Source organism: Microcaecilia unicolor, chromosome 1 (assembly GCF_901765095.1).
Source record: "Microcaecilia unicolor chromosome 1, aMicUni1.1, whole genome shotgun sequence".
Classification (NCBI taxonomy): Eukaryota; Metazoa; Chordata; class Amphibia; order Gymnophiona; family Siphonopidae; genus Microcaecilia; species Microcaecilia unicolor.
Genome location: NC_044031.1, coordinates 483,886,211 through 483,907,693, shown reverse-complemented (window position 1 = coordinate 483,907,693; position 21,483 = coordinate 483,886,211). Strand labels below are relative to the sequence as shown.

The following is a 21,483-nucleotide window of genomic DNA, read 5'->3' as shown; positions in this document are numbered from 1 at the left end:
AGACCCTGGCGAGCGAGTTAAGAGAAGGCAGAAAGAAGCAGAAACCAGAGGCTGGGACCAACATGATTTGAAAATTAAAATCACCAGACAACAAAAGACCCAGGGCAGAAATTTGGGAGGGGACAGCAAAGATTACTACCAGGCCACACCTTCTTCAGCTTACGGCAGGCTTGGGGGCCCTCTCTAACACCATCCCTGGCATGTGCAATCTTTACATTTTGCACAGGGTAAGAAGTGCATCTCTTCTATTTCTCTGGAGTTGTACTACATGCAAGGTCTGGCTTCTTGGGGTTTTGATTTATGTTTATAGTCACTTATTCTTTATTTGGCATTTGTGTTCTGTGTGGGTGACCAAGGTATTCTGTTAGCATGAATTTTCTATGTATTATTCTGCAGTAAAATATCATAGGATCTGTGTTTTGGATGTTAGTGCTAGCATGGTAGATTTGCTCTATGTTCTGAGTGACTTTTTTTTTAAATAGTTCTTTGTATTACTTTACAATATGCCTGTAATTGAGATAACAAAAATTTTTGTATGGTGAGTTTATGAGGAAATGTCCTAGCTCTGCTCTGCTCTGCATCCACTATTGGGGGAGGACCAGAGGTTTCAATGGATACAGAATATTTGGGGGAAGCATATGTGTGTTAGGGGACCGTGGATCAATGGGAGATGAAGAGTGCAGCCTCTTGTACTTCTCCCTCTTCCCCTCAACGGGGCCTGCAACCCTCACTGAAGTTATTGGGGTAGGGGTGGGGCATGGGTGCATCAGGTGGCAGGTTTTTCTCTAGTGCCCACCCATCCAACCTGTTGGCCCACCCAGAAATTGCCTTCTAACTATGCTTCTGTTACAGAGACTCACTAACAGAGGGGAGTCAAACTTATGCCTTTTTGGCACATTTCCTGAAGAGAATCCCAGAATCCATCCACTGGACCATTTCTCTGCTGCTTTTTATACCATAAAATGTTATGAGTCAACTCCACAAGCAATTTAAGAACAATCACTTTAATGCAAAAAGATCATTTGCGGCCTATGCTAAGAATGTGGTTGCCACTGTACAGTATCGGGGAAATTTTCTAAGGGGATCTTTTACAAATCCAGGCATGTTTTTAGCTTGCAGTAAAAATCAGCTGGTGGTAAACACCAAGATGCCCATTATGGATGTCTCAGAGTTTACTGCAAGCTAAAAACGCCAGTGCACCTTTGTAAAAGGCCCCCTACGTTAGGTAATGGGATGATGTGCACTAGAATTACTAATGTAAGTCTGCAGTTACACTTAACTTAAGGTGGGAGAACTTACGCTAGCTCAGTGGCTGGTGCAAATGCTCCTGCCGAGTTGCTGTCAGGTGGGCATGTCACTGTTAGTATTCTAGAACCTGCGCACATAACTTGACTCACCCATTCCCCCTCCCAGGTCCACACCCTCCTTGCAGTTGCTCGTTATGGATTTTGTACGCTCAATTTGTAAAATACCAAGGGCAGTTACATGTATGACTACAAACTAGTGCCAATGAACAGCAATTATTGGCTGTTAACACCAATTAGCAGCTAATTTAACAATTACGCGTGTAGCTGGCACTGTTCTAGAACTTGCATATGCAATTTTGCATGCTAAACATCAAGTTGTACTGGCCCTTAATATTTATTAAAAGAGTGACTACTTTGCTCCATCTCATGTAGTTCTTATTTCCCTAAGAAAAACAGGAGCACATGTCTCTGCATACACTGGGGGTAAAATCAGGAAAGGCTCAGCCTGCTTTCCTCAACAAGAGGTTTACGGTCAAGCTACTTAAATCAGTCCATGAGAGCTCACTTGCACTATGATATGAGTCTTCAGTGCGGTGGGCGTAGCTACGGGTGCGCACAGGCCCACTCAGCGGCGGTGCCTGACTCTCCTCTCACCCTCTACTCTGCCAGCCCTGTATCTGCCCCTCCCTGGTGTACCTCAGCGGCATCTCTGGCAACTCATGGCCTGCCTGCATAGCCTCACAGGCTTTCCCTCCACTGTGTCCAATCCTTGCTGATGCCACTTCCTGTTTCCTCACTGGTGGGACATGGCAGAGGGAAAGCCTGTTGGGCTGTGCAAGCAGCGAAAATGAGCTCCTGTGCTCACCACTGAGGTACACCAGGGAGGGACAGGGGTTTTACAGAGAGGGCAGCTACTGGTCTGCGGGTGGGGGGAGGCTGAGGGGAAGGTTAAAAAGAATCTTGTACTTTGTATATCTACTGGGGGGGGGGGGGGGGGAGGAGGGTGGAAGAGCCCACCCAAGTTAACACTGGGCCATCCAAAATACCAGGTCTGGCTACACCACTGCTTCCATGATTGCTTGTGAATAAAGTTTGTTCCAGCTCTGGTGCCTCTTAATATCTGTGGCAAGAGGTTACCATGAGCAATGAAGCATGATGCTCTGTCCCAGCAGCTCTATCTGATTTTTCTTTTAGAGCACAGAACCACAGTGGTGGAAGGGAGCTGCAGGTTTGAGGAGGCGGGCAGGCAGACCGTGTGAGGTAGAAGGGACAATGCTGGACGGGAAGGGAGAGGAAAAAAAGGGCTATATGCTGGTGCATGTGGGAAAGGGGAGGAAGAAGAAGAAAGAAACTGGACCATTTGGGGTGGGAAAGGAAAGATGTTGGACAGTAGGGAGAAGGGAATAGGGAGACCAGGGCCAGTTTAAGAGGCGAGCCAGTGTGGAACTGGCTCAGTCAGAGCACCCAAATTTAGGGGCAACAAAAGCCTGTCTCAGTGGATCACTCCTCCACAGCTGTGAGACCATTTTCTTCCCCCTCCCCACAGCTGTGCTGCTCCTCTTTCCTTGGCTGCCTTACTGATGTACTTGCTGAGCAGCCGAGGAAGAGGAGCAGGTTGCAGCACAATTGGGGGAGGCAGGTAGGAGGAAGCTGAGGGGTGGTGACATAACATGGGGAGAAAGGAGCTGGGGATTGGGAGAAGGTTGCTGGGATTTGGAGGAGCGGGCTGGGGGCTAATGCTGAGGCAGGACATTGGGAGAAAGGAGCTGGGGGGTTGGGAAAAGGGAGCTGGCAATTGATGCTGGGGCTGGGGGTTGAATTGGGAGAAAGAAACTGATGCTGAGAAAAGGGCAAAAGGCTGACACAGGGGCTCAAGACTTGCGAGAAGGGTATTTTGGGAGAAGGATCTGATTCTGGAGCTGGGAGAAGGAAGATGGTGGCAGATGGTAATCGGAGAAGGGAGATGATGCTGGGGACTGAGAAAAGAGGACAGAGTGTGGCATGGTCAAAGCAAGGGCATATGCAGTGGAAGATGGAGCTGGAGGAGCAGAGGGATGGATGCTGGGGTAAGTAGGAAAGGCTGGGCAAATGAATATTGGAGGAGGAGGTAGGTGGGTAGATGCTGGAGAAGAATGGCAAGAGATGGGGGAGTGGATGCTAGGGATGAGGAACAGGTGAGGCAATGAATGCTGGGGAAAGGGGACATAGAGGCAGGGGACTGTGAAGGTGAGAGACAAAGAAAAGGGAGAGGAAGGAGATGAGAGAGAGAGAGACAGATAGTGGAATTGGAAGAATAAAAAGGAATGGAAGCCTGGATAAGGTAGCAAGATGTAAGAAAGAGTCTGGAGCTGGTGGGAACGAATGGCAGAGAAGGAATAGGGTTTTTGAGGGGATGAGGGGCAGAAGTAGATGAGGCTGATTAGGGTATGACTACAGAGGGTAGAAATGGGGAACTACAAGGTGGCTGAAAATGGGAATGAGAGGCACAGGGCGAAATGGGAGGACCAAAGAAGTAAGCATATGATGTAGAGAGAGACACAGGGCTGAAAGGGGGAAACATAAAAAGGCAGATAAGAAAAAAGCTGCAACAGAAGGATCAGTATCAGAGATGAAGGGAAAAAGTATACTCACCTCTGCAAAGTGCATGCATCTTGAAATTCTTATTTCCTTGTTAAACGGCCTTATTGACCTGGCCCAGGCTTTGCCATCGAATGCAGGTCTATAGAAGTGCAAACTTTTAATAGTACCACTCAGGTTGGAAAATGCACACTTAAAGGGGGCAGACCAAGACAGCAGATGCCTAGTGGTTCCATGTTACCTGCGGATTGTGCTTTGCATTTGTTCTCTGTGGTATGGGTAAGAGGAAAAGCAGGGACTGTGTCACCTCCAAAGGGCCTGATGGATTCCGTTAGTTGACAGGGTATTGATTCGGGAGGACAGCCACTGGTGAGAGGGAACCCAATGTCTTTCCTTGGCAGCAGAAGCCATCCTTAGCCTTGAAGAAAGAAGACGCTCTCCCAGTCCCAAAGTGGCTGCGGTGGAGTTGCTTGAGGTCCAGGGATGGAGGTGGCTGATGACACTGATCCAAAGATGCTTTTGGGAGATTTGGCAGCTTTTGTTTTAGCAGCAACAGTGTCTAGCCTTCTTTCAACTGGCTCTATGGTTGCATTGATGGATTCTGATGAAGCTGAGGCTATTCTCACTATCTTTACTGCTGACAGTTTGGTGGAGTTTCAACTGGAGAAGCAAGATAATCACCCTTGAGGTGATGTAGTTGGCTATTGACTGTTTGGATAAGGCTGTAAGTGGGCAATTTAAATATATCACTGTTCAAACTTCCAAGCTTATGAGCTTGTCAGGTGGCAGATATTTCTGCTTGCAAGCTGAGATTACAAACAGTGCAGTTAAAAATTCATAACTGCAACAAGAAGAGTCGATGCTGATGAAGATAATTTGGCTATTCACAGAAAATCTGAAATCTTTGTACAATACATCCAGAAAGAGGAATCTCAGATTCACAAATTTCCCCAAAATGCCTGTTCTCTTTCCTAGAGAAATGTTTAAAATGTACATGGTATATTTTTGGAAACACAAAAGAGCAGGTCGATAAGAGAGAAATATTAATTTATTAAATAACTAAAATATTCAGAATATTTTTGTAATTTAATAAATTAATATTTCTCTCTTGTCGATCTGCTCTTTTGTGTTTCCAATTTTGGAGTTTGCAGATTGGTTGCCCTGTTTTCATGGTATATTTTTGAAATTAGTTTCTGAGTTATTGCTTCCTGTACTCTATGTTTACTATATTCCATCTTCTTTTTTTTATCTTTATTGATTTTCGTGAAAATATTACTGTTCCTGGGTTAACAGCTGGGAGCAGCCACAGAGCTGAGAAAATTTTCGTTTCTGTAATCCCTCAGGTTCTGACTTACTATATTCCATCTTCTAAGAGAGAGCCCAGTATTACTGCACTGCTGGATCTTCATGACTTTCTTCAGACGGCTTGCACGACTATCTTGAATTCTCTAGGGAAGAAGTTTCTTTGGATACTGACTGTGATGTTTGCTTTTTAATTGATCATGATCTGGTCCTGAAACTCTGTTTTAATTATAAGCAAGCTTTATTTTGTAAAATGACATTGATGGTATTTCCTGATGTGGCAAGGACTACTCAAAAAAGAGAGAGCAATTTTGTACTGACGTTTCCCTGAAAATGTTAGGTGAATTCTAGAAACGTATGTTTTTTTTGACCTGCTACAATTTTTTTTGTGCTTGAGTGATGTTTTCTTTGCCTTCCCAGCACAGTCCCCACCCCCTCCCCCCCAGCATTGATATTGCTGCTCCCTCTTGATTGTCTATGTATGAGATATGCATGACTAGCCATTTTGGTTTTCAGTATTTAATTTGCTTAGATTTTTAAAAATATTTATTTATTCTCCCAATATTGTGAACTTTAGCGATGAGAAATGGGCATTTTTCTTTTTAAAAAAATGTATTTCTTAATTGTGTTTCACATTGGTTCTTTTCTAATTTTCCTTTTCCGGTGTTATGCTTGTAAGTTTATTTCAAAATTATATAAATAAAGTAAAAAAATAAAATAAAGAGGAACGTGCACTCTTATAATATGACACAATGACGTTTTTCCACTTTTCATTTCCGGCATGTCTGCATTTAGGACTTGGTGGGGAAGGAAGTAGAGGAATAAGGCTCAGTAGCATGATGGAGTGTGTGGTTTTGGGTGGTGGTGGGGGAAGGCAGTTAGGATTTTTATTTGAGTGGGCTATTTGTGTGTGTGAGCTGGTTGTGTCTGTGAGGTATGTGTGCATGCATCTGTTGGGTATGTCTTTTGTGGGGAAATGTATATGTGGGTGTATGTGTCTGAGGGAGTGATTTATGTGTTTGTATGTGGGGGGAGAATCTTGGAGTCATACTCTTTCCCCCTTGCACTCTTCACTCAATTTTCTCTTCCCTTCTTCCCCACTTCGCCTCCTTTTGCTGCTCCTGCACTCTCCATTCCATGTTGTTTTCCTGTTCGCCCCTTCCCTCTTTTATTCTCACTGCCTCTCTCACTCTCCTCTCCACTATTCCCCTTTTTATCTCTTCTGTCCTCTCTCTCACCCCACAGGTGCTTCTCTTTTACCAGTGGTATTTAGGAATTCCTCTAGCACTACTACTACACGTATCTGTCCCCTTGTCTTTACCAAACCTACATGCACTTCTGAAATTGAAACTCTACCTTGTATGGACTGATGGACAGAAACACAAATGGACAGACCCTTGGCAACAGGTGCTATCAATGGAGCAAGGACACACTTGAAAAGTAATCACTAGAGCACAGTTTGCTGTTTGGGACCCTACACGCTTGGACAGACATTATTAACGTTACACAGCACCATTCACTGGTGGTAAAATTAACGGGTAGATGCCAGGTACAACCTGATGGTGTCAGCAGAACATATGTTAGCTGAAGCAAAAACCTTCAGAGTTTTCAATGGAAAAATGTCAGGGCAGGAAACTTGCCATACCTAAATGCAAAAAAAATATCCATAGCTACAAGAACTAGAGACGACATAGTCATCAACAAGAAAATTCCTTCTCCAGCACCAGGAACGACACTATGACTGGATGTTTGTGAAAAACTGATGGCACACCATGATTCTTAAGTCCTATTTTCTGACACTGGGGGCACTCTGCCAATTAAATCACTGGATTGTCTGATACCATGTTTCCCCGAAAATAGGACATCCTCCGAAAGTAAGACCTAGTAGAGGCCTTGCTGCAATTTGAAAATATAAGGCCTCCCCCGAAAATAAGACCTAGCAGGGGAGGCCTTATTTTTCGGGGAAACATCGGGGTCACCCCCCACCCGAGATCGCCGGCTCCCCCCCCTCGATTGGCGGCTCCCTCCTCCCTCAATCGCTCCCGAAACTAACCTCTTAAACGCTTCCTTTCACCTTCGCACTCGCCGCAAGCAGCAGGGCTGGCCACTCCTTCCTTCCGTGTCCCGCCCTCGCCTGACGTTACGTTACGTCAGGCGAGGGCGGGACACGGAAGGAAGGAGTGGCCTGCCCTGCTGCTTGCGGCGAGTGCGAAGATGAATGGTGAAAGGAAGCGTTTAAGAGGTTAGTTCTGGGAGCGACTGAGGGCGGGGGGAGCCGGCGATCTCAGGTGGGGGGGGGGGGGGGGGGCGACCCAATGTTTCCCCGAAAAATAAGGCCTCCCCTAAAAATAAGACCTAGCAGGTCTTGGGGAGCAAAATTTAATATAAGACAGTGTCTTATTTTCGGGGAAACACGGTACATCCCTTATGTCTCTTTTTTTCGGGGGGGGGGGGGTGGGAATTAGAGGAGCGGCTATGATTTCCCACTCCATGCTTGGCACATCTGTTGGTCTTCTTGGTGAACAAGTGCACAGCAACTCCTTGTGATCTTGGAGAAGTCACTTAACCCTCCACTGTTTAAGGAAGAAATTTAGACTGTATGCCCTAGGGACAGGGAAATACCCAGTGTACCTGAATGTAACTTGCCTTGAGCTTCTACTGAAAAAGGTGTAAACTAAATTTATTTTCTTTCTTTCTTTATTTACCGCTCATAGGAATGTAATGGGTCCTCTGGCAGATAGTATGTGGTAATCTTTAGTAAAAGACCCCCCCCCCCCTTTTATTATTAGGATTTATTTACTGCCTTTTTGAAGGAATTCACTCAAAGCGGTGTACTGTAAGAATAAATCAAACATGAGCAACAGACAGTTACAACAATAAAAATATTCTAATAACAATACAAAGTATGGCATAGTATACTACTTACAATGCCAACACAATATATAATAGAACATTTTAATTGACAGCGTAGGGTATAAGCAAAGATGCAACATATAGATCGATAAGAGAGTAAGAGGAGTTAGAAAATACGGTGACTAATTTAAAGAAAGTTGCACATGAGGTCAGAGAGATGCTTAAATATTATTTCAGCTAGAGTAGGAGGGCATACACATGTCCCCTTTCCTTCTACTGAACATGTACTAGTCAGTTCCAAGACCCTGAATCATGTGAGATAATAAAATAACATATCATCCCACTACCTAGGATGATGCAGAAAGAAACAACTTCCTTGCTATTTATCTGTGAGCAGAGTGCTACAAAGCAAAAGAGAATACCATAGGCCATCCCCTGAACAGTTACATAGTCCCACCCTCACCAAATCCCAGGAGCTTGCTGCACACTTATACCTGGTAGGCTTCATCCTGTAGTTTTTGTTTCAAATATTCTTCCATCTTAAGCTCATTCTCCAACTGGCGAACAGATTCGTTTTCATACGTTTCATCATCTGTTCTTCCATAGGAGTCGCCATCATCCGTAACACTGAGACCAAAATAAGGTAGAGAAGCATGGGAGAAATCTGGGGGGGAGGCCATGTGCTCAAAGCAAAATAGTGAAGAGGTGGCCCATGTCAAGTCCACTCCTTTATACCACTTGAGGGGGGGGGGGGTTAGTATAAACTGAAAAAGATTTGTGGTCTAGATAACCAAATGCTCCTTTTTTTATAACAGTTAACTGACACCTTTCACTGTTTTTAGTTTTTGCTCTCTTGCACTATTTTTAATTTACATGTGAAGGCAGTAGACACAGCTTAGGTCTGTGTCACAGCAATGCCTGTAATTTGTTTACAGTTTCACAGTTACCCATTAACATACCTTTTGAGGCGTTGCTGCTCCACAGATGAAGGTGAACGTCATAAGTGCTACAAGCATCACCCTTCCATTTTCAAAACGTTCAAATCACAAATTAATGTTCTTTATGACAGTAATATTGTAACAGGTCGCCTATGTGTGAAGGCCAACTAGACTCCTATTTTTAATCTATTTTAAAATAGTAGGGGTAGAGTAACAGAAATTAGTCCAGGACTGAAGCCACAGACATTACACTTGCTCAGGAGCAGGCATCGAGTCAGCATATGTTGTACATGCATATTTTATAAACAATCCATGTAAATCGTGATTCTGCCCGTACTCCACCCAGAACATGTCTACATGCCTTCTTCAAACTGCACATGCTTTTAAGTGTATAACCCCGGGGTAATTTTATGAAAGTCCTTTCACGCATGAAAAACTGCCTTACAAAATTATCCAACCATCAAATCTGCATACATATACTCTAACCGTACTACTACTGTGGTATATATATGGGAGGAAAAAGCCTCAAATATGGACAGATACTCTTTTGTTTGAATCCAAACTTAAGGGAGTTCTATCTAATCATCACGGGCTGAAAAAACCTCCCAAACTTTAATAACGTGATACCTAACACTCCAAATAGTAAATGTGCAGGAATCACTTATCTTGCAGCTGTTCAATCGATATATTTATCCTCCATGGCCCAACTTGGAAGTCGGGTTACAAAATTATCTCCCATAATTCTATTAAAATTTTAACGATGTTGAATATTTGCACTTCTGCTTCAATTTACTGTTTTACTTTCACTGCGTTGTGTAGTGCAGCAGTAAGATGAAACCAATAGGACTAGTGCACATTGTTGAGCCAGTCACAAACAAATGCCAGCCAGTCACTCACTTTCTATTAAATAACACACCTTTAATTTTTACCTTGCTGTTTGTGCAGCATTTTAAATGTTATTCCTGTCTCCATCCTTCTCACACTCATACAGAAATAGTCTCAAAATCTATCACAATTAATCCCATTCAATGGTAGCTCTCTAATTATATCAACCTGAGCGGTCTTTACCTAAATAAATATCTAAGGTTTTAATCTGGCATACTACCACTCTGATTTTGGCATAATCTGCTGGATTCCACATAGCGCGCCTAGAGATCACGCTGACATCCAGGCATATAACAATTCACGTAACTTAATTGGCTTAGGGGCCCTTTTACTAAGCCGCATAGGTGCCTACACACATCCAATGTGCACCAATTTGGAACTACCGTGTGGCCCGGGCAGTAACTACATTTTTTTTGCATGTCCGATACGAGCGCCGGAAAATGTTTTTTATTTTCCAATGCGCGCCGCTAAACGGTTGCTAATCGGCAGTGTACGTGCACTGACGATTACCGCCCGGTTAACGCGAGAGACTTTACCACTAAGTCAATGGGTGGCGGTCAGGCCTCAGACCCAAAATGGACGCGTGCAAATTTTTATTTTGCCGCATGCCCATTTTTGTTCAAAAAAACAAAAAAAGGGCCTTTTTTTTACAGGCGCACTGAAAAATGGATTGTGTGGGTCCAATACACACGCCTATACTAGGGCAGGCCATTTTTCAGCGCACCTTAGTAAAACAAGCTAATCAGTGTGCATAACAGAACAAGCAATAATGAGCACTAATTGGCAATAATTAGAATTTACGCAAACAACTTGCTAAGCATATTCTGTAATGAACTGCGCCTAAATTCTAACATGCGCAGTTCAAAAGGGGCAGAGAAATGGGCATTTCATGGGTGTTCCAAAATTTATGCGGGTAGTTATAGAATATAGCCCAGTGCATGTAAATCTACGCACGGGGATTTATACCACGTTTTCATTGGTGTAAATGGAGGCGTGTTGTTTTAGGTACTGGGATATCAACAAAGCGTATTCTTTATACCGTGCCTAAATCTAGCTGCAGCTTATAGAATACGCTTAGGCAGAAATGTTTACCGCGTGGATTTTTTTAGGCACCTTATATAGAATCTGGCCCAATGCTACCGTAACAGAGAACTAAAGTTATGGGATTTTCCAATTCAAATGTAGCAAAGATTTTTCTTCTCCTAGAATACTAGCCAGGACTCCAGGAACCATATTTGAGTTTTATGCATTATCCGGTGAAAGTCATGAGCTGATTAACATTGCACTAAATTAGGAAGCCTGTGAGGCAGTGGCATTCCTAGGGGGGGGGGGGGGGTCTGGTCCGGTCTGCTCCGGGTGCACGCCGCTGGGGGCAGAGAAGAAGCATGGAACGAACGGAGGACAGGCGCGTGCGGCACCCCCCCCCCAGCGGCGTGCACCCGGGGGGGGGGGGGTGGGTGTCGCTGCACCCGGGTGTCAGCACCCCCTAGGAATGCCACTGCTGTGAGGGCCTTACCTAAGAAGGCCAGGAGGGTTGAGCGGGGTGACAGTAGGAAGTGAGTAAAAGGCAGTTAACTCTGACAGTGTATTAGGCATATTAGCAGTGAAAAAATACCTACATGGCACTCCGAATAGTGCCAGTGGCAGCTGTACTGTGATTGTACCCAGGTTTTCTGGCATGGATCTGTGCAAGGAAAGCCTTCTCAGAGGTTGGAGATGGAACGAGATCATCGAAATGAGTCCGTCCAAACTCGGAGTCCATGTTGCTTTCTGTCTCACTTCCCACTTCTGTGGAACAAAATAGAACACAAAGATGCAGTGCAGCCTTCAGTCCTCATCGGGATGCAAAGTTTAACACTGCTAAGATGTAATAAGGAAGGGCCAAGACACACCCTTCCTGCATCCTGCTTCCATACGAAATACTCCATGATATGTTGCAAATACTGCTTTGCTAGCAGAAGTATAGCTACAACATTTAATAAATTCAAAAATATATTAAATAAATATTCAGCAGAGAGACAGGTGGCTTTGACAGCATAACTGCATGCTAGGGACATGTGCAAATCTTGCAATTCTTTGCTGACCACCAGATTTGGGATCATCTAGGGCTTTTCTCCACTGAACCAGAACCAATAAAAGATGTACAAGATATCTTCCCCCTTTCCCCTCTGAATCTGCATTTAGAGAGCGCTCTCAATTAGAAAGCTGGACATGATTTCTTTCATCTCAAATAACTAAGCAATTGTTTCGCTATGGGTGAGGCCAACATTTTTTTTCTTGTGTTAATACAGTTCCTTCTGTCTACATAGCAAAGACTAGTCTTTTTCAGGATAGTTTCTTTCTTGGTTGATGTGAGTGTTGAGACTGCGGTGCCCAGAGTAGCACTCTACCATACTGGCATTGGGTTATACTCAGGTATGAACTACATCACTACAAACCTGGCAATAAATAAACTATTTCCTGCTATACAGACTATGAATTTTGTGAATTAGGTGCCACAGGCTTTTACACGACAATCAGCTGTATTGTTATAACATATCCATAGTGGGCCAGTAAATTGTCCCTGTACCTTAGTTTCCAGAAGCTGAGTTGTCCCATTTGGAGGTTCATTTTCAAAAGATTTCACATGGGTAGACTCATATATTTACCCATGTAAAACAGCCATTTGAAAACTGTGCCCTGAATGTGAGCTGTTCTGCTGCTGAGAAATTCCATTGATTTTCATTCTGAAATCACAATACTTTCAGCTGTGTTCTTTGCAGCTGTACAAGTCTGTTCGCAGTGTACGCGCTGGTGTATTTTCAAAGGAAACTCAGGGAGACATTCTGGGAGAACTGGCCAAAGAAAAGTGACTTGCAAAACCTGTGCCAAGCCTTGCAGCCCTCTCTGTGAGAATACATCGTCTCTCTACCCACTGTTCTTTTTCCAGTTTTATTTTGGTATGTTTATATTGATATCCTTCTGCTTGTGGTGATAAAGGGGAGGGTGAAGTACCACTGGAAGAGTTACCATTGTTTTACAGAATAGTACTCAGCAGTGTTTCAAAATATGATGTTACAAATCCACTCAGAATTCAGTATCGGGAGGGAATGAATCTTACCTCATTCCTAGAAAGCTCATTAGAAATAGTTACTCAGAGGTTAACTCTGCTTGCCACTTTCGCGTTGGAGCCTGATAGGAATGCCGTACTACGGCTTCATTGAGACACTTAGAAAATCTGTTTTTGGGCTCAAAGGTCCTTATCTTTCCAGATCTCTCACGGCCTACACAGATGAGACGAAGGGCCTTTTTGGAACTTCACCCCAGGGTGGTGGCATTGGGAGCAAATTTTGTTTTGCGATTTCCTTGTTTTTGTAATGTGGTGCTTGAGGGTAAACATTTTCAGTTTGTAGATCCAAAACAGCTGAAAGAGTTTATTGATGCAAGAGTTGATGTGAATATAGTAAACCTTCCCTAATTTAGCAGGCTGGGGTCTGAACCAGAGGAAGCATCTATTGATTATTAATTTTTGTATCTTTTTTCTTTTTTAATTTCCTTAATCTTGGAATCAAATTTCTTTAACTTGTGGACAAATGGGCTGTAAAGATATATACTTATCATTTTTGTTTCCTAATGTTAAATAATGCCGATTGCATATTCACTTTATGTGGTGATATATTGGAAAATTTAAATAATTAAAAAAAAAAAAAAAATTCAGTATCGAAAATCATTTTTCTCCCCACCAATCTGCCCTGTCTCCTTCAAATTCACCCACTCACCTTCAAGGATTTTTCCCCTTGTCTCCAAAACCCTGCAGGCTTCTCTCTCTCCCCTTCAGTCTTACTTTGTCATTCCACCCTTTCCTGCACCCAACAAGGACAGGTCACTTTGCTACCAGCCCTCCTGCCCCCAACAGCTACTCAGCTCCATCCATCACCAAATGTTTCCACTCGTTGTACCCAGCTCTAACAATCTCTCCACCCCCACTCTTCGCTCCTCCATCCTATCGGTATGGCAGAACCCCGTCTCCTCCATCTATAGACAATTATCTACAAAGTGATATTCAATGAACCTCAAACAGGGTTAGTGGTTCCTTAGCACTATCCTTTCATCACATCACACATTCTATATACCCACACCTGACAAATTATTCGAGAAGAAGAGTGGAATTTATTATGGCTGTAGCATTCTATTACTTAGATATGTAAAGACCTTTACAGTATTGTGCAAATATGCAATTAACAATATCTACCAATAAAGTGTGTGTGTGTATATATATATATATCTATATATATACACACACACACACACACACACACACGCATATACAGTGGGGGAAATAAGTATTTGATCCCTTGCTGATTTTGTAAGTTTGCCCACTGACAAAGACATGAGCAGCCCATAATTGAAGGGTAGGTTATTGGTAACAGTGAGAGATAGCACATCACAAATTAAATCCGGAAAATCACATTGTGGAAAGTATATGAATTTATTTGCATTCTGCAGAGGGAAATAAGTATTTGATCCCCCACCAACCAGTAAGAGATCTGGCCCCTACAGACCAGGTAGATGCTCCAAATCAACTCGTTACCTGCATGACAGACAGCTGTCGGCAATGGTCACCTGTATGAAAGACACCTGTCCACAGACTCAGTGAATCAGTCAGACTCTAACCTCTACAAAATGGCCAAGAGCAAGGAGCTGTCTAAGGATGTCAGGGACAAGATCATACACCTGCACAAGGCTGGAATGGGCTACAAAACCATCAGTAAGACGCTGGGCGAGAAGGAGACAACTGTTGGTGCCATAGTAAGAAAATGGAAGAAGTACAAAATGACTGTCAATCGACAAAGATCTGGGGCTCCACGCAAAATCTCACCTCGTGGGGTATCCTTGATCATGAGGAAGGTTAGAAATCAGCCTACAACTACAAGGGGGGAACTTGTCAATGATCTCAAGGCAGCTGGGACCACTGTCACCACGAAAACCATTGGTAACACATTACGACATAACGGATTGCAATCCTGCAGTGCCCGCAAGGTCCCCCTGCTCCGGAAGGCACATGTGACGGCCCGTCTGAAGTTTGCCAGTGAACACCTGGATGATGCCGAGAGTGATTGGGAGAAGGTGCTGTGGTCAGATGAGACAAAAATTGAGCTCTTTGGCATGAACTCAACTCGCCGTGTTTGGAGGAAGAGAAATGCTGCCTATGACCCAAAGAACACCGTCCCCACTGTCAAGCATGGAGGTGGAAATGTTATGTTTTGGGGGGTGTTTCTCTGCTAAGGGCACAGGACTACTTCACCGCATCAATGGGAGAATGGATGGGGCCATGTACCGTACAATTCTGAGTGACAACCTCCTTCCCTCCGCCAGGGCCTTAAAAATGGGTCGTGGCTGGGTCTTCCAGCACGACAATGACCCAAAACATACAGCCAAGGCAACAAAGGAGTGGCTCAGGAAGAAGCACATTAGGGTCATGGAGTGGCCTAGCCAGTCACCAGACCTTAATCCCATTGAAAACTTATGGAGGGAGCTGAAGCTGCGAGTTGCCAAGCGACAGCCCAGAACTCTTAATGATTTAGAGATGATCTGCAAAGAGAAGTGGACCAAAATTCCTCCTGACATGTGTGCAAACCTCATCATCAACTACAGAAGACGTCTGACCGCTGTGCTTGCCAACAAGGGTTTTGCCACCAAGTATTAGGTCTTGTTTGCCAGAGGGATTAAATACTTATTTCCCTCTGCAGAATGCAAATAAATTCATATACTTTCCACAATGTGATTTTCCGGATTTAATTTGTGATGTGCTATCTCTCACTGTTACCAATAACCTACCCTTCAATTATGGGCTGCTCATGTCTTTGTCAGTGGGCAAACTTACAAAATCAGCAAGGGATCAAATACTTATTTCCCCCACTGTATATATATATAGAGAGAGAGAATTTTTGGTCAGTGCCTAACCTCCTGAGTCACACAGCTCCACCGAGTTCCACCATACTCATGAGGCACCTTTTCTGCTCTACCTGAGGCATATACCTTTGACATGCTGAGACACTACCATCACATCCTTTATGAGGGGTTGCCGTAAAAGCACACACCCTTTTAAGCGTTGATTCTCTCTCTTGATGCCTTCAGCCTCCTCATCCTGTAAAAGTCTGAGGTAGGCACTGTCGACTTTCATTTGCTGCTGGCACTGGTGCCCCTCCGTATAAGAGAGGGACTGCCCTTGCTATTGACATCACCCAGGTTACTGCTAGCATGTGACCCAACTACTCTTACATGCGGCCATTCCTTATCTCCTGTCCAAGCTGTAATCCCACTGAAGGGGCAGCTTCGTGTACTATATCCTTACTCGAGTACTCGCAAAGTCCTGAGCTATTATATCCTTAAGGAACAAATGAACAATACTACGTCCTCAACTCATCTACTTGCAAAATCAGAAGCTAAGGAGCAGTAACCTACTTAAAAGGTCAGTTACGGTGTCTTTTTATGTTAAGTGCATACTGTATAGCCGTGGATAATGTGTCCATAGAGAACTCTGAAACTCTCGCTATATCAGAGCTATATTGGTATATGTGTGTGCATGTTTATATAGGCCCCTGATCCCGAGGGCACACTTTGTCAGGAGTTTAAACTTGCAAGCGAACCAGAGAACCCCCCCACCCACCCCAGCCATGAGCTGCTGCCATGGTTGTCTTTGGTGAACCCTCCACAGTACTGGGTGGGGGTGGTCTTCACATGCTACGGCTACTTCCTATGGGCTTTGAACCTGTACTATCAGGAGTGTGACGTCGATATTCAAACAAACGTGCCATCATATGAAAATGAAAACTACAGACAATGATTCTGATTTCTGCTGCACCTTTTCTGTAATTGGCCAGCATGATGATGATCGAAATATGGAGATGAAGATGCAGGCGATGAATTATGCGGTGTCTCTTCTGATGCAGATAATGACAATGATGTGTACATCCAGGTGCAGTTAGGGTATAAGCAACCTACAAGACCGAGGCTATTGAAGCCACCTACAATTCGGTGCAGGTGGTATGTAAGAAACCTGCAAATCAAAGGCTATAGAAGTAGCAGGCATCCAGGTGTAGCTAGTATATAAGAAACTGCAAGCGAAAGCAGTGTATATTAGGGTGCACGTTGTACAGGAAGAAACCGCAAGCCCGAAGGGTACTTAAGCAATGTACCACCTTGTGCAGGTAGAATATGATAAAACTTTCCTGCCAAAGTCCATAAAGCAGTGTACCCTCGCATGCATGTGGTATACAATAAATCTAAAAGCCTGGTCTATTGAAGGCTGCCCACATTTGGCTACAGGTGGTATATATGCAACCTGCAAGCCCGAAGGCTACTGAAGCTGTACGGCTGTAGGTGGTATATAAGAGACCAGGAAGCCTGAAGAATATGGAAGCGATGCACATCCTCATAAGAAACCTGTGACGATTGAAGGCTGTTGATGTAGTGTATATTCAGGTGTAATTAGTCTACATAAAAGCTTGCAGTTCTTGAAGCGGTGTGCGTGCAAGATCGAAGGCTATTGAAGCGGTGTTTATCTGGGTGAAGTTAGTGTATCAGAACTATGCAAGACCGAAGGCAATTGAAGCACTTAGTATATGATAAAACCTGTGAGAACTAGGTTATTTAAACAGTGTGGTTAGTATATGAGCAACCTGCGTTCGAAGGCTGTTGAAGCAGTGAGCATTCAATTACTGTTAATCTATAAGAAAACTGCCAGCCCGAGGCTAGTGAAGCACTGAAATTTCAAGTACTGGTAATATATACAAGAGCCTGCAAGCCCAAGGCTATTGAACCAGTGAAATAGGTGCAGTTATGATATTGGAGATTTGCAAGCTCTAAGACCATAGAAGAACAGAGCATATTAGAAAGACCTGCAAACCCAAGGTTATCAGGATATAAGCAACCTGCATCTCAGGCTGTTGAATCAGTGAATATTCAAATATTGTTAATCTACAAGAAACCTGCCAGCCCAAAGCTATTGAAGCAGTGCACCTCCCAGTACTGTTAATCTATATAAAAACCTGCAAGTCCGAGGCAACTGAAGCATTGAAATTCAGGTGCAGGTGTTATGTAACAAAGCTGTACTTTTAGATGCAGTTAGGATATAAGAGACTAGCGAGCCCGATGGCTAGTTGTACGATGGCAGTATGATCATGGAAGTTATGGGCTGCCTTACATAAACTGTGCTATTGTTGGTGGTGGGAAATCTGTTACTCCTGCCGACCTTTCTGTTCAGCAAATTCCTCTTAATAGTTGAAATGGGACTTGAAATTGGGTCCCTTGGGACCCTGTCTACCACAAGAAACTCTTTGCTATTCACAGAAAATCGGGTCCCTTGGCACCTGGTCTACCATACGAATCTCGTTGCTATTCACAGATCCTGTTCTTAGCACTGTGCCCTGATTTCTTTCCCTCTCTTCCTAACGTCAGGAGGGAATGATGTAAAGACTGCCTTGTGTAACCCTGCCGTGCACTGAAGCAAATGGATGGCCTATTGGAGAAGCCTGCCATTGAAACTAAGTGTCAATGCATCGCCCTGGAGAGAGAACCTATGAGCAGGCCTGTGGGAAACACAGCAATAGAGCGACAACACTCTGATACAAATGAAAAACACAACAGTTTAATATTTCAAGTTAAACCACTTTGTATGTAAATAAGAGTAAGTGGCAAGTTGGAATTCAATAACTTGGAAGTATCAACGCATGTATTCATATAAATAACCTAAAGTGGTAGTCTGTTCCCAGGGGAAAATAAGGATTCACAGGCTCCCTTGCCTCTCCCGATGGGAGTGTAACAACAAGGTTGAGAACATTGGAGCCGACTTTGTGGGTGCTGTGGGTGCTTGAGCACCCCCAATATTGAGAAAATTCCTTGTATGTGTCCAGGGAGGGGTTATTTCCATTGGGCTTAGCACCCCCAATAATTGTGAAAAGTTGGCTCCTATGGTTGAGAATGTCCAAAAGTGAATTGTTCTCTTGGCCCAAGAGGAATGGCAGGAAAATAGGCTTCCTAGGGTCTCTTGACTCTCCTGATGCTACTGTAATAAGCAAGTTCATGACCCTTAAGGGTTTTTAAGCTCCCTTTCTTCTTAATCCAAAAGAAGGAAGTGAAAATTAAAAGTGTATTCTCTCCATAAACCTAATGGCCTAGTATCAATGTCTGCCACATGCTTCAAATGTATGAGACTGCATTCCATGTGTTATTCAAACAATCCTTACATGTGTTGTGAAATATCCTCACGTCAGCCAATCAACCAGATGATCCAATCTTTTGCGTCTATGTCTGCGAAGTAGGTATTTGACTTACTCAGGAAGGTTTTGTAGGGCAGTAAATATTACTACTACTACTATTTATCATTTCTATAGTGCTACTAGACATACGCACATGAACCAAAAGTATGCTCACAAAACAACCTAAATCGGAGGTTTGCAGGTCTAGTCAGGGTATGGCGTTAATCTGTGCAGCAACAACGTAAGCAAGTAGGCTCATAAGCAATCCAAGGCACATCCATACCTGAAATGTCCGCATAAGGATCAAGAAAGAAGTCTGGCTTGGACTTGGGCAGTGCTGCTGGAGCCCTGACATAGCCTTGTGTATACTGGTCTATGTCTAGAAGCCAGTAGCAATCACTGCCTTCGTAGCCCAAGAAAAGACTGCAACACCACCCTAAAGAACAACCAGCTGCTGAAGAGAAAACCAATTACTTAAGCATGTACTATACCTACTGGTGTTAAATATATATTATAAATAAACATTAAAGAAAGAGACTGATGGGAAACATGAACAGTTGCAATATATCGTTCCTGCCGTTATACTGACCTAACAAAAAACCTATTTAATCATGTAACTGTACTAAGATAAGTGGTTAATACGACCTCCATTTGAAGAGATAGGTAACATAAACAGTCTGCTATGCCTCATTATAGGAGAGACAATATTATGTAACAGCATATGGTGACTGCATAGTGTGACCACATGTAGTTTTATTTAGTTATTTGGCACATTTGTATCCCCCATTTTCCCACCTATTTGCAGGCTCAATGTGGCTTACATAGTACCGTAAACGGCGTTAGCCAATTCCGGTATGAACAGATACAGTTATGAACAATTACAAGGTGATCTTGTGATAGAATGAGGTACATGTATGGTAAATACAATTGGGGGGAACTTAGAGAGGGAGAGGAAGAGTTAGGATATGTCCATTATGGTCTTTGGTTTCATTATGTTGCAGGTATCCAGGTTTTTATGTTGGGTCGGTGGAGTATGCTTTTCCGAACAGATCTGTTTTTAGTGCTTTCCGGAAATTTAGGTGGTCGAGCGTAGTTTTTACTGCTTTTGGTAGTGCGTTCCATAGTTGTGCACTTAAGTAGGAAAAGCTGGATGCATAAGTGGATTTGTATTTGAGTCCTTTGCTGCTTGGGTAGTGGAGGTTTAGGTATGATCGTGCTGATTTTATAGTGTTTCTGGTTGGCAGGTCGATGAGGTCTATCATGTATCCCGGTGCCTCACCGTAAATAATTTTATGAACTGTAGTGCAGATTTTGAAAGCGATATGTTCTTTAATTGGAAGCCAGTGCAGTTTTTCTCGGAGTGGTTTGGTGCTGTCAAAACGTGTTTTTCCAAATATAAGCCTAGCTGCTGTGTTTTGGGTGGTCTGAAGTTTCTTTATGATTTGTTCTTTGCATCACGCATAAATTCCATTGCAGTAATCTGCATGGCTTAGTACCATTGACTGTATCAGGTTGCAAAATATTTCTCTCGGGAAGAATGGTTTCACGCGTTTGAGTTTCCACATTGAGAAAAACATTTTCTTTATGGTGGATTTCGCTTGGGTCTCTAGTGAGAGGTATCGGTCGATTGTTACTCTGAGAATTTTCAGGCTGTCTGAGATAGGGAGGGTGTATCCTGGGGTGTTAAAGGTTGTGGGTTTGTATGTGTTGTATTGGGATGAGATGATGAGACAGTGTGTTTTTTCTGTGTTGAGTTTTAGTTGGAATGCATTTGCCCATGAGTTCATGATGTTTAAGCTGAGCTTGATTTCATTGGTGATTTCTGCCAGATCATGCTTGTAGGGGATGTATAATGTTACATCATCGGCACAGATAAATGGGTTAAGGCCTTGGGTGGATAAGGCCTTGGCTAGTGGGGCCATCATGAGGTTGAAAAGGATCAGTGATAGTGGTGATCCTTGCGGTACTCCGCAATCTGGTTTCCAGGGTGACGATATGTTTGTGCTTGATTTCACTTGATATGTTCTGGTGGTTAGAAAACCCTTGATCCAATTGAGAGTGTTACCACCAATTCTGAAGTAATCTAGGAGTCTTAGCAGTATGTTATGGTTCACCATGTCGAACGCACTGGACATGTCAAATTGGAGGAGGAGAATACTTTTGCCTATTGCTATCTCCTGTTTGAATTTAGTTAGGAGAGTAAGTAGTACTGTTTCGGTGCTGTGTTGGGATCGAAATCCTGATTGTGACTCATGTAGTATGGTGAATTTGTTTATGTAGTCATTAAGTTGTTTGGTCACCAGTCCTTCCATTAGTTTGACTACTAATGGGACAGGTGCTACTGGAAGGTAGTTGGTGATGTCGTTTGTTTTTTTCTTGGTATCTTTTGGCATGAAGTTTAAGTGGAATGCGAGATCTGTTATGAAGCGGTGAGGGGCAGAT

The 21,483-nt window shown here is 43.5% G+C and overlaps 1 protein-coding gene across 10 annotated transcripts in view; it reads right to left on the bottom strand.

Annotated features, from left to right (window-relative positions):
- Positions 1–21,483, bottom strand: part of DTNA (dystrobrevin alpha) — a 567,561-nt gene that overhangs the window by 7,796 nt on the left and 538,282 nt on the right. For 9 of the 10 annotated variants that reach the window (XM_030214003.1, XM_030214021.1, XM_030214069.1 and 6 more), the window contains 2 exons: positions 11,422–11,590; positions 8,474–8,606 (listed from right to left, as the gene is read on the bottom strand). In XM_030214003.1, the coding sequence (XP_030069863.1) occupies positions 8,474–8,606; positions 11,422–11,590 (302 nt within the window). Of the gene's footprint in view, positions 1–8,467; positions 8,607–11,421; positions 11,591–21,483 lie in introns of those variants that run through there. The other variant, XM_030214078.1, reaches the window with a different exon arrangement.